At 45.1% G+C, this 12,829-nt stretch overlaps 2 protein-coding genes across 4 annotated transcripts in view; both read right to left on the bottom strand.

Moving 5' to 3' along the window:
- Adhfe1 (alcohol dehydrogenase iron containing 1) overlaps positions 1-7,328 on the bottom strand; it is a 29,361-nt gene extending 22,033 nt beyond the window's left edge. Inside the window, exons 1-6 of one of the 3 annotated variants that reach the window (XM_021155268.2) lie at positions 7,129-7,328; positions 5,060-5,097; positions 3,270-3,310; positions 2,051-2,104; positions 1,552-1,706; positions 1,213-1,409 (exon numbers count right to left, since the gene is read on the bottom strand). In XM_021155268.2, coding sequence (XP_021010927.1) covers positions 1,213-1,409; positions 1,552-1,706; positions 2,051-2,104; positions 3,270-3,310; positions 5,060-5,097; positions 7,129-7,187 — 544 coding nt within the window. In that variant the 5' untranslated portion in view covers positions 7,188-7,328. The remainder of the gene's footprint in view (positions 1-1,212; positions 1,410-1,551; positions 1,707-2,050; positions 2,105-3,269; positions 3,311-5,059; positions 5,098-7,128) is intronic. The other 2 variants (XM_021155313.2, XM_029476338.1) reach the window with 2 other exon arrangements.
- A 470-nt stretch (positions 7,329-7,798) lies between these two features.
- Rrs1 (ribosome biogenesis regulator 1 homolog) lies at positions 7,799-9,885 on the bottom strand. Its single transcript, XM_021165547.2, has one exon. It carries the CDS (start codon positions 9,786-9,788, stop codon positions 8,700-8,702), a length of 1,089 nt encoding a protein of 362 aa, XP_021021206.1. The 5' UTR covers positions 9,789-9,885; the 3' UTR covers positions 7,799-8,699.
- Between the last annotated feature and the right edge of the window lie 2,944 nt (positions 9,886-12,829).

Here is a 12,829-nt window from a genome sequence, read left to right as displayed (position 1 = left end):
ATGCATTTTATGAATTTACATTGAATATATTATAAATTAACATACATGGTTAACATGCATGTATATTTAACTCACATGATGCCCACAAACAGGTTTTTTACTTATGTTGTCTGTATCTGTATTAACACTAATCTGTGTTGAATAAATGAACTCTGTTGTAATTGACGTCTATGTCAGTATTAATATGTCTATGTTAATCACACCAGTGTGGGAAGTCTGCCATATTTATGGCAATGAGCTCTGGGAAGCTTGGCTCTCGAGCTAGAGATCAAGTTGCCTAGCACCTCCAGGAGGACCACTTGTGAGTCCTGTCTCTAAAAGACATCTTTATTCCCCCTTGGCAACAGGCATAGGAACGATCTGTTTTTGCTGGGCTCTGTGGTTTTGTAGCTCTGTCAAGTTTTTAAACTTTACTAATCGCTTCTCTGTGTGGTGCCGACACAGTTTCAGCAGCGGGTTCCAGTTATGCTTCTTCCTGCTGACTCCTCATTCATACCAGAGCAGCTCATCTGCCACTGACTCCCTCAAGACACTACCGTGGGCATTTATGATGGAGCAGAAGAGGGGGGAGCAGGGATGGTACTTAAACTGAGGCCCTTTCCTTATTCCTAGGTGAGTAGTGTGCTAACAGCCATAGAAATTAAAGGGAAGGAAAGGCTAGAAAACCTCAAGTGCCTCTGTGGGACATTCAAGCTGTTTTTTGATATGGATTTGTGCACGAGGAAGCTGTGGAGCAGCTGTCATCCAAAATAACACATCCATGCTAGCCACATGTCCCGGGAAAGATGCAAAACTCCAGGTCAGCTGAAGAGACATTATATTGAAGAAAGGGTTGAGTCACTGAGAGAACACAGCAAATATTCTCTGCAAACTTTGAGGTGGGAAATGAGACAAAGCAGACAGGTCTGGAGACAAGGCTGCCAACAGGGGACCTACCAAATGTCAGTGAGGATGCTTGCCTCCTCCACACAGTGACATAATGGCCTAAAATTCCAAGCCTACTCTAACTGACCCAAACTGTCTGTCTGTGCAATGATGAAGGTCAGAATTTTTAAACGAAGTCATTGTCATCTGTTTTGGTCTCTAAACATGCACTGACTTAAAATGAACATATCAGAGGTTCTGGAAATGTAGACTTTGACATTAATAGCTGGCATGGCATGTATGGCCTTTTTTGCTAGTTGTAAAATAAAGCAAATGAGCAGTGTTTACCTGCAATCAGAGGTTTAAGAGGCACAGTTACTGGCTTCCCCTTCCCAATGGGGGCATTGACATAATCAAGGAACTCAGAGTGAGGGCTGGATGCATACAGATTGGCGGCTTTACAGGTGTCCATGGTGGAGCCCCCACCCACAGCAACATAGGCATCAAAGGCTCCCTTTTTGGCAAATTCAATTGCATCCATGAAGCTTAAGCGAACAGAGAACAAAGGTTGTATTACGCTATACTAAAAACAAAAGCCACACTGTCATGATGTTAAACAAGGTCTGGGGTTAATTTTCAGTGGCAGCCATTTTTGTTGGCTTCTGCTTAAGAAACCCATAGCATTACCTTCCATCTGTAGGTTCCACCCTTACATCATCATAAACCTGAAAACTGATGCCATTCTTCGATAGGGAATCCATAACTATTTGCACAGGAGGGAGCCGGGAGAGGTTCTTGTCTGTCATCAAGCAAACATTCTTAGCTCCCATATTCTGTAGATCCTATGATAAAAATTAACTCATAAGTTAGGCTTGAGTACAGCAGCACCTTAGGCAAGTTTAACATGCTCTTTAAGAACAAAGGACTTGAGACTAAAGAAATGGCTCAGCGGTTAAGAGCACTGGCTGCTCTTCCAGAGGTCCTGAGTTCAATTCTCAGCAACCACATGGTGGCTCACAACAGGATCCAATGCCCTCTTCTGGCACATAGGTATATATGCAGATAGAGCACTCATACATTAAATAATTTTTTTTTTTTAAAGAACAAAAGACTTGATTATTGGTTCCTTAACACTTGTGTTTACAAGCTATAACCTGTAGGAGCTGCAGACATCTCAAATACTTGCCATGCCTACTTCCTTCGTAACCCCTGCTCCATATCTAATATTTGAGACAGCCATCTGAAATAAGAAAAGAATTTGTGTATTAGAGTTGATCAGTGTATTTCTAACATGCCGAGATGACTGACTCCTCATTGTTAGAGACTAAACAGCATGTTCTGTAGCACAGCCTTCCACATGCCTCACCTTTTCGCCTCCCCTCTCCTTTAAGCAAACCTTGGCTCTAGTCGTATTGAAATTTTGTATTTGTCTTTTCCCAAAGACACTAAATTGTCACTTGTTCTTTCAGCTTCAAGTGTCTGCTTTCCATAATTCCCACATCAAAATGAACACATTTTTACTTTCCAATTCATGTGTCTCATCTGCGGTTTTGCCCCTCCATTTATCCAATCCTTGTGTGCATCTATACACATCCTTCTAGCGTTCTGTCCACCGAGACCATGGAGGGTGCTCTGCTGAAGGCCTTGTGCTGGACTCAGACAACACAATAATGCATGGTCTTCTGGGGTTTACATACAGAGACAGAGCTTTCACACTAACACAGATCGGCCAGTTTTCAATTAAAGAACAAACCAAAACAATCATGTTGTGTTTGATTCATGATCTTTTCTTTTCTTTCTCCCTTAAATGGTTAATAACTCCTTAAATGAGGACTTAAGCAATTCCAACAGGGTCATCTGGATCTCTGTTACTGTCCAATGACCTTGCAACCACCAGGATTACAGTTTTCAACTGTCAGCTATCATGTGGGGCTTAGTACCTTCAGATGGAGCCTGGACTAGCAGAAGGCTCCCAGTGACCTAATTTATGATTCCTAAATGAGGAGGGGCAAGGAGCTAAACAAATAATTACAAGTAATTATGTAACTAGCATGGAAAATCACAGCAGAATCGGTTGGTCATCTATTCTGGCTTCAAAACATTACTTTGACTTCTTTTGTTAGATATTTTCAGAGACTTGACATATAGCACATATAATTTGCAAGTATGTAGAGCTGTGAGTTTGTCATATTTTAATAGCTATATGAAAAATGGTGTTTTAAACATCTTGTTTTCTGACTATCTCCCCTATCTTCACAATGCACATTGCTGCATAGAGCCGGGTCAAAATGAGAAGGGAACCATCAGCTAACAGCAGATTTCAAGTGGGACACGAATGCTGCAGCAAATAGGTAGGGTTTTCTTCCATGTCATCCATAAAAGAAAGATGAGCCAATGAAATCTACCTCAAAGGCGTAATCTGCTGTTTTTCCCGGAGGTCCAGGGGCTAGAAGCACAGAGAATACCATCAGATCATGTATCAGAAAATCAGCCTCAATGTTGTGTAGTAAAACCCACAGTGAACATAAACATCTTCCTTGAAATCTTACCTAGAAGTATACGTTTCTGCCATTTTACGGTTGCATACCACATATAGGTCAATATTACAAAAAAGTACTAAAACCTGTTTTTTTTTCTTTCTGTTGTTATATCTGGGCAATAGGGGGCCACCAATGAATTTCATATTTAAAAAACTTATTGTTTTGTGTGCCTGGTGACTGCGTGCACCACAGCATGCACATGGAGGTCAGAGGACAACTACAGGGAGGTGGCCACCTTCATGCGAATTCTGGGACCCAACTCAGGTCACCAGGCTCGCATAGTTAACTGTTTTCATTTCATGTGCCTCGGTCTTCAGCCTGCATGTGTGTCTGTGAAGATGTCAGATCCCTGGAACTGGAGTCACGGACAGCTGTGAGCTGCCATGGGGTGTTGGGAATTGAATCCAGGTCCTTTGGAAGAACAGCTAGTGCTCTTAAGCACTGAGCCATTACCCACCTCCCCCTTCATCTTTCCTTTTAATCTACTTCTCTATAACCAGTTCTGGTCAGCACAGGATAAAGGAAAGGCAACAGAATAATTTGCACCACCAATTATTTTGCTATTAAAGAAAAAGAGACCAGAACTAGATGACAACAACAACAACAACAACAACAACAACAACATGTTCTCTGAAGGTAAAAGCATCTTATCAAAATCCACATTTCTCTGATTCCTCTAAGGCGCTATAGAAATTCTTGTTCCTCCTCCTGCTGCTTCTGCTACTAAAGTTTAGGTCAAACTTAGGTTGGAGTTATCTTTCTCCATGTCATTTCCCAAGTAGAAAAAAGCCAAAATAAAAAAAAAAAAATAGACCAAAATGGCTGAAAACAAAATTGTGCCTATTTTTCCTGGGGTGGGGATCCCATCTGCCCCGAGGGTGAACTACTTTTGACTTCTTGACTCTGCCTTCTCAGCCCACCGTGCAGGAGCACATGTCGGCTGATCTTTCCTTTCCTGCCTCTCTGTTTACATCTTACCTCTTTCCAGGAAGAGCAGTTTTTGTGTCAGACTGTGCTGATGCTACACTGAACTTTATGGACCTCAGAGTCTGGCAAGGATCAAGATGGTGGGAGCCAAAGACTTTTGTTATTATTTTTAATGATAAAGAAATAGGATATTTTAAAAATGGATACAGACAAGATTTTTTTTCTCCTAGCAATCACCTTACTTTAGCTTTTAGGGTTCCTCCCCCCAAAAGACTTGTTCCTCAAGAACCTAAACATTCTTAAAACAGCATGTGTGCTTTCAGTTTTGGAAAATATTATAGGGCTGAAAAGATGGCTCAGTGGTTGAGAGCACTTGCTATTCTTTCAGAGGACCTTGGTTCAATTCACAGCATCTGCATGGCAGCTCATAACTGGTTGTAGTTCCAGTTCCAGGGGTCTGATACACTCACAGACATATATGCAGGCAGAACATCAATGTATATAAAATAAAAACATTATACAAAAGGAAAATTGTAAGGATAAATAGCATTAAATATTGTGGACTCAGCTATCAAGGTTGCAGGCATGTCTTCCCTGTTTCCTAGTGAGAGGCAGCTATAACGCCAGCCTGCCTCAAGCCTGCCTTGATGCCCCCTTCCCACACTTTAGCCAAACGCCAGTGATATAAAGCAAAACTGAAGCTGATGCAAAAACTCAAACTGTGTTACCTTGGGAGTAAGTATGAGAATGAGTTGGGCACTGGCATCTAGGGAAAAGGAAAAGGAAAATATAAACAAACAGGAAACCAAGAGTGAGAAGCCTAAAGTAGCTCTTACAGGACATCCTGGCCCTGAGATGGTAGAGTGTAGAAGAGAAAACAACAAAACCCAAACCCAGGATAATGCCAAAGGTAAAACCAGCCCACCTTTCCACCAGGTTATTAGAGGAGCATATTTAGGGGACCCTGGATTGTGGGGCTCCAGCCCTCACGGGTCAGGAGCGTTGACTCACCCATGTGGTTCTCTACTCAGCTTGAAACCCTGAGACTATTCTACAGAATTCTTCCACATCTTCAAGGTTTATCTTCAGACGGCTTCTGCACTTGAGCACTGGCTTCCAGGTCAGCTACTCACATCCCACCACTCCTCCTCTACCGACTGTAGCCTCAGAACTGGTCCTGTCTCTACAGCAGGAACACCTCACACAATCTCCTTCCTGGGTCCTGTCACCTATGCACATAGCACGGTTTTGCTTCCTGGATCCTGTCACCTATGCACATCGCACGGGTTTTTTTTTTTTTTTTTTTTTTTTTTTTTTTTTTTCCTGGAAACTTTCCTCCCTTCCCTGCCACATTGGGTAGTTCCTTCCTCTGGCTTCATTTTCTCCTTTTCATTTGTTTCTCTTTATGGCTCAGAGGACCTTGCATAGCTAGTACTTGACTGCAAAGCCTCCTCCAGACTGCGTCAAAATTCAAATATGGAATTAAAACACCCAGGGAGGGGGGCTGGTGAGATGAGGGGGGCTGGTGAGATGGCTCAGTGGGTAAGAGCACCCGACTGCTCTTCCGAAGGTCCAGAGTTCAAATCCCAGCAACCACATGGTGGCTCACAACCATCCGTAACGAGATCTGGCGCCCTCTTGTGGAGTGTCTGAAGACAGCTACAGTGTACTTACATATAATAAATAAATAAAAACAAACAAACAAACAAACAAAAAACAAAAACAAACAAAAAAAAAACACCCAGGGAGGGAATCTCAGGATCTTAGAATTTGAGATTAAGAAAAAAACATAAAGCAAGGCTGGCACCTAGTGGCCACCTACTTCCACCAGGAACAGGCAAGGCCCAGGCCCAGCTTACAACTAGATTTTTCTGCTCTGCATTAAACTTCTAAGGACAAGAGAAGCAAAGGGAAGAAAGACATCTAAAATCAGTGCCGGGAATACGGCTGCCTCTTCCCACCCATTCATGTTACTGTAAATTCTAAGGCGAACTAACTCATTTCTAGCCCTTAGTTGAGGTTCCTGCCTGGCCCACCCTTGCCTTCTGAGGATGTCCACCTGGGTTGATTTCCTCACTATCCTTCCTGTCCTATAAGTGACTCATGTCTGAATCACTTTGCTCACCCTTTGGTCCTCCCCTTGGTCTACACTTACAGCTACCAACAGTTCACGTGTAGTGTATACTACCTGATATGTGTCAACTGTGTTCCATTCACTTCTCAGTCCTTACTGCCTCCTGGAAGGCAGACCCAGACCCTGTGCTGGGTCCTGGAACTTTCTCTCCAGTCCCTCGCCTCCCCCTAGCTCACGGCAGCTTCCATTTCCCTGGCTGATTCTGGCCCTTCACATACACTTACTCATGTGCTCGGCCTGTCTGGAAGGAACCAGGTCAGGGAGGGTAACTCCTTGTGGTCTTTTCCCGTTTACAACCCATCTGCTGAGACTTGAGACAGGTGCAATATCCCCTTATTGGATCCTTGAGCAGCCCTTGCTCTTCAGCCGTTCCCTGTTGTATTCTCAGAAAAGAGCTGTTTCTGCACATAGACCCATACACGTGTTACTTCGATATGTTGTCGTCGCAAGGACACCAAAGTCTACACTACTTGTCTCACTGTGGAAGCAGGCTAGCTTCTCTGAAGATCTCAATAGTAGCTGGGCCACATTGCACCATCAAGGGACAGCCCAGGGGATACTGTGGTTTTTCTGAACTCTGTAAATTATCCCGATGATGACTGCCTGCCCAGCTGGGTGCCCGCGGGGTTGCCAAGCACTGAGGCATCCGCAGCCTGTACTCACGCTGTGCTTTGTAGGTGCCTCAGCAAGTGTGTGACTCGAGCGCGTGCAGCCGCAGCCATGGCAGTTCTCCTTGTTCGCCGCCTACTCCACCCCCACTAACAGCCAATCCGGTCGCTGCTGGACTCCAGGAGAAAAACTTCTGCCTCCAATGCAAGGTCACCTGACCCAGTCTTAGCTCATTCCTCAGGCAACTCTGAAATCGTCTCAATGGCAAGAACCCCACCGGGTTTTTCGTAAACTTAAAAAAAAAAAAAAAAAAAAGGCCCCAAACTGACCAACCAAAACCCCAAATTAATCTCTGAAAGTTAGGTCCTGTTGTTAGCAGTTGGGAATTGGGCTAGAGGTTACTTTTAGCTGTCAACAGCTTGGCTTTGATACATGTATACTTAGAACTATAAACTGGCAGGGCTCTCCAGTGGACGAGTTCAGTAAAGATGAGCCTAGTTAGAGCTTTATCCAAAGTCACTAACAATCCAGTGTTTCCATGAGTTAAGAGACAAGTTGAGCTTTCCTTGCATTTCTACAAGTAACCTTATAAAACTGAAACCACACTAAGAGTAACCTCCAACCCAATTCCCAACTGCTAGCAACTGAGACCAACTTGCTTTAAAGAAAACACCCCTTCAATTCTAGAATTGCTATTAATAACTTACAAAAATAATGCAAATACTAATTATGCAAAGATAAGTTTATTAAGAACAAAATAAGACAATGAAACAGGGAAAAACATCCAGGACAGAAATAAACATGAAATCTGCTGCTGGGCGTAGCTGCTCGATTATAATCTCAGCACTTGGCCCTGAGTTCCAGGTCAGCCTTGGTTCCATAGTGAATGCCAGCCCTGCACTTGACAATATCTAAAACCCAAGCCAATTAAACAAAAGCCACCGGTTACAAACAAAATGACAACTATTTCTAGAGTAACAAGGTTAATTAACATTACTTAGTGTGGTTCCAATTTATCACTTAAAGCAATCCATTGGCCAAATGCACCACCTGAACCAACATCAAAAAGCACTATACTTTTAATATTATAGTTAGTGCCAAGGTTTTCCAAAACAAGGGGTCTTTTTTAGAACCATTGTAACTACTTTGTTTTTCTCAAGCACACTTCACATTGGTGCCCAGGTTACTGGCTTCACATACAACCTCTACCGACAGTAAAAGTTAAAAGCAACATCAGGTACCTGCATCCATTTACAACACTTGCAAATCACAGGTAGATATAATTTTCCCCCGCCCTCCCCGCTTTGATAAATTACAAGCTTTGTTATAAAAATAATGCAAAAATGTTGAAACCAATCTACTATAACGCAGTATCCAAAGTCAAGATAAAAAGGCAGGCCTTAACTTATTCCTGGTTCTGGCTATATCATTTCTATAATTCTCATATTCTCAAAATACACCAATTTCCAGTCAGTGTCTCTATTAACTCGTCCAGCACTGACTCGAGGGGAGGCAAACCCGTCCCTTTAATGTCAAATGTCACTGAGGGCAGCGGCCACCTATACCGCCCAAGTTAACCTTTAGTACAGTCCCAGCTTTGCAGAACAGGTCCAGAGGGGAGAACATTACTTCCTCCTCTTCCCACCTTGGTGCGGGACTCCTTTCTTCTTGCCACCTAAAGCAGAAGGCTTTTTGCTTCCCAAGCCTCCTTTCCTTCTTTCTCCCTGACCCGGCGGGCCGCCCTTTCTCTTGCCCGAAGGTCCTTGCCGGCCCCCTTTCCTCTTGCCTTTCTGGCTCATTTTCCTCCTCTTGGCAGCCTCCTCTTGGTCCTCTTCCCTCATCTGCTTGTTGGTGGCCCTCGTCACATCCAGCCGAGGTTTCTTACTGTTCATGACTCGAAGTAGCTCCAACTGGTTCTTTTTCTCCGCTGCGAAGTCCCCAAAGAGGGGCTGAAACTTCCTCTTCTTGCCGGAGCCCCGGGGAGCTTTCTCCTTGGGAAGGCGCTCCTGGAAGCGTCCCACCGAAGCGGTGGAAACCTTGGCCACTTGCATGGCGCGGCCCAGCTCCTCCTTACTCTGGTGTCCCGTAGGGTGCAGGCCGGCTGAGCTGGGCATCTGCATCTTGTGCGCGCGAGCCAGGTTCCGCAGACGGTTCAGCTCATTCTTGGCCACGCGTTCTTTCTTAGCCTGAGTCCTCTTGGCGAACTGGTCTTCCATGGGGTCGGCGCTCCCAGGCACCTCGATCAGCCATTCCTTAGTGTCATCCCGGGCGCGCTTGTAGCCCCAACGGCGCCGCCACTGGCCACTCGCCTCGTCCCACACGAGGTTGGTCTTCTTCTTGGGACGGATTCCCTTAAGGCGCGCGAACTGCTGCCAGCGGGTGAGCGGCCGTGGTCGAGGCAGCGGCTTCTCGCGGGGCAGGCGAGTGGCGGGCTCCGGCAAGCGCGCGACCACCGCCTCCTCCACGCGCTCGGTCGGCAGCCGCCACAGCTGGTTGATGAGCAGCTGCGTGTTGTCCCGCGCCAGGGCCCGCAGCTCGGCCTCCGGCGACGGCCCGGCCTGGCGCAGCACGGTCGGGGGGTTGCGGTCCGAAGCCAGCAGGTTGCCCAGGTCGAACTCCAGCTCTAGCTCCTTGTGCACCGTGATGCGCTGCAGCTTCTCCGCCTCCTCCTGCTCTGCCTTGGCCAGCAGCTCCTCCACGCGCTGGCCCTCCATGGCTCTCGCTGCGGCTCGGATCCCTCACTTCGGGACAGCGGCGGGACGTATAGCCACTACAGCAGCACCCCAAACCGGCAACCACGTGGGACGTCTGGACTCGTAATCCGGAAGAGGAAAGATCACTTCCGGGTTGTCTGGAAGCGGTTCACTGCTAGGCGGGGAGGTAAAGACCGGCAGAGGGCGGCATTGGACAGCAGATGGGCTTAGAGGCGGGATTTGGATTCGTCACCGGATGTTGGCCCGACTGGCACTGAGGGTTGGCTAACAAGCTCAGGGCCTGCTTGGGACTACGTTTCCCAGCATCCTGTGGGGCAGAGGTAGTGCGGTAGGACGCGGGCTGCTCAAACTCTTGGAAGTGCCTGCATGGTAGCTTCCGAATGGAGTGTCTACACCACAGTGTCTATGGGTAAATCTATTACAGAGGTGTTTGAGGCGAGACAAATTATTTCCCCAGAGTTATAGCCCGTTCTCTGTGCCCTAGGTGTAAGCGGAGACAGATCCCACGGATACCTGTCAAAGTCAGGCATTGTTTTGCGACTTAGTAGGGCTTGCAGTTTGGCTGTACGTGGCCTGGGCACCAATTCTGGCTATGCCACTGTTTGATCCTGTGATATTTGTGTAGGCCTGAAAAATCGTGGAAGATGGAGACTCTGGTAGTATCCAGGAGTGTTTTAAAGGTAAATGTGTTAATAAGCTTGAAGGAAGGCTAAGATCCAGTGAAAACCAAATAGTTTTTATTCAGTAGTCATGGTGGCCTAGGGAGTTAAAGTCTCAGTTTACTATTTACTGCCATCTACTTTTATAGGTTTTTACCGCAGTCCTGTTCATACCCTAAGTATGAAACAAAGGAAGGGCTCAATAAATAAGATGCATTGTTGTTTTCACTGATGAAAAGGCAGACTTAGGAATTGACGCACTACGGTTACACAACTAAGGTAATTGTGCGCATTTTGAGTCTGGTGTTAGAATGGGCACATGTTCATCTAATGTCATCCAAAAAAGGGTTGGGTTTTTTTTTTTTTTTGTCACATAAGTAGACTTTTACTGATTTATTTATTTTTTAGTTTAGATCACATGAACCGGAGGCTGAGCTTGAACTCCCTATACATCTGAAGAGAACTTGACTTATTTTTATGTTTGTTTTTTTGTTATTTTTCAAGACAGGGTTTCTCTGTGTAGCCCTGGCTGTCCTGGAACTCACTCTGTAGACCAGGCTGGCTTCGAACTCAGAAATCCGCCTGCCTCTGCCTCCTGAGTGCTGGGATTCAAGGCGTGCGCCACCACTGAGAACTTGACTTCTTGATTCTCCTACCTCTCTCCCAAGCATTAGTGTTTCAGGCATGCAATATCATGTCCAGTTCCATTTTTAAAACTAAGCTTTTGGTTAGAATGCAAACTAATCATTTTCAATATGGTGCTTTCATACAGGTATCATTGTTATCTCCATCCTTCACTGCCTTTCCCGCCCCCCATAAATAGACATTTAAAAAATGCAGACTAAACTGGGTATGGTGTATAATCCCAGCACTCTAGAGATAGAGGCAGGAGGGTCAGGTGTTCAAGGCTAGCCTTAGTGGCATATGGAGTCATTCAAATCATTTTTGTTTTTAATGTGGTTTAAGTTTGCTATATAGCTAAGGATGGTCTTGGAATTAATCCCCTTGCCTTTGCCTCCCAAATTCTGGGATTACAGGCAGGAGCCACTATAATTCTTATTTTTCTCTGTGCTGCCAAGTCTCTCACTTCTTTCCTCTTGGTGCTAGACCAGATGTCAAAAACTACACAGCACAAAACTTCCTCCAAAGTTGCTCCTCCTTCCACCCTCCTCTCATCCTCTTCATCATTGTCTTTGCTGCCCAAGGAACCCTGCCATTGGGAATACCGTAGAGACAATAGTCCCAGGAGATGTGGTCATCATTCAAGTCTAGCAATTTGCTTGGATGACGGCAAATTCATCTTTGACTTTCTCTATCCAAATCTCATCAGTTCAAAGCCTAGATCGCTTGTCTCTGTATGTTGTGCCCTTTCCACTCCCCACTGCCTTGGCCTTAGTTCATCCTAGCCTGGATCTCTTCTATCTGCTTCACTAGACCATCCCTCTACTATGTAAGCTGCACTAGTTTCTAGCTGATTTTGATCAACAGGAAACAGTGATAGAAGATGAAAAGAGATGAAGAGAGTGGGGTCAGGACACTTATGCCCTATTCCTCTGTAGACTACATGACAGCCTGCCTCATCGAACTGTCTTCTGGCTCTAGAAGCTCCCTTGGTTCTATCAAGAACCTTGCAAGTTTCCTGAAGTTGTGGCCATGGCTTTGTAAATACTCCTGTTGTTTATTTTTCTGTGTGCTGCCAGGTCTCTCACTAATATCTTGAGGCTATTCTGGGAATTCTGAAAATTTAACTTCCATGAATGTGGCCAAAGCAAACTCATATAACAGACTCATGATTATTCTTGGTCCTGTTTGCTTACCACCTGGGTTCAAGTCACTCAGAAGTTGTAAGTCAGAGTAGCCTTCCTCACCCTTGTTCTGGTCCACTTCTATATTTCATTTTGGTTATCTCTGGAGCCCCAAAGGCAAAAATGAGATTCAGGGCAGATAAACAGCTAGTATCATTTTGTGTCAATTTTGTGGCCTTTCACATCAAATGAGGTTTTCTGTTTCTTGTTCCCACCTCATCCTGAAGAGGGATTAAAAAGGTTTAAAGTCATCAAATTAATACTTTTCACCATCTTTCAATAAATGATTACTTTGATCAGTGCAACTCGTTCTTTTTTTATTTTCAGTTTTCTTTATTAGATATTTTCTTCATTTACATTTCAAATGCTGTCCTGAGAGTCCCCTATACCCTCCCCCTGCCCTGCTTCCCAACCCACCCACTCCTGCTTCCTGGCCGTGGCATTCCCCTGTACTGGGGCATATGATCTTCACAAGACCAAGGGTCTCTCCTCCCATTGGTGGCCGACTAGGCCATCCTCTGTGCAACTAGTTCTTAAAGCAATCTCATCAGTCTTTAAAATCACACTAACTTAGATT

Source organism: Mus caroli, chromosome 1 (genome assembly GCF_900094665.2).
Source record: "Mus caroli chromosome 1, CAROLI_EIJ_v1.1, whole genome shotgun sequence".
Classification (NCBI taxonomy): Eukaryota; Metazoa; Chordata; class Mammalia; order Rodentia; family Muridae; genus Mus; species Mus caroli.
This window is presented reverse-complemented; position numbering and strand designations above follow the sequence as displayed.

Bases quoted from the DNA above. Each gene is read 5' to 3' on its own strand.
- Rrs1 (XM_021165547.2), bottom strand. From the start codon at position 9,788: ATGGAGGGCCAGCGCGTGGAGGAGCTGCTGGCCAAGGCAGAGCAGGAG.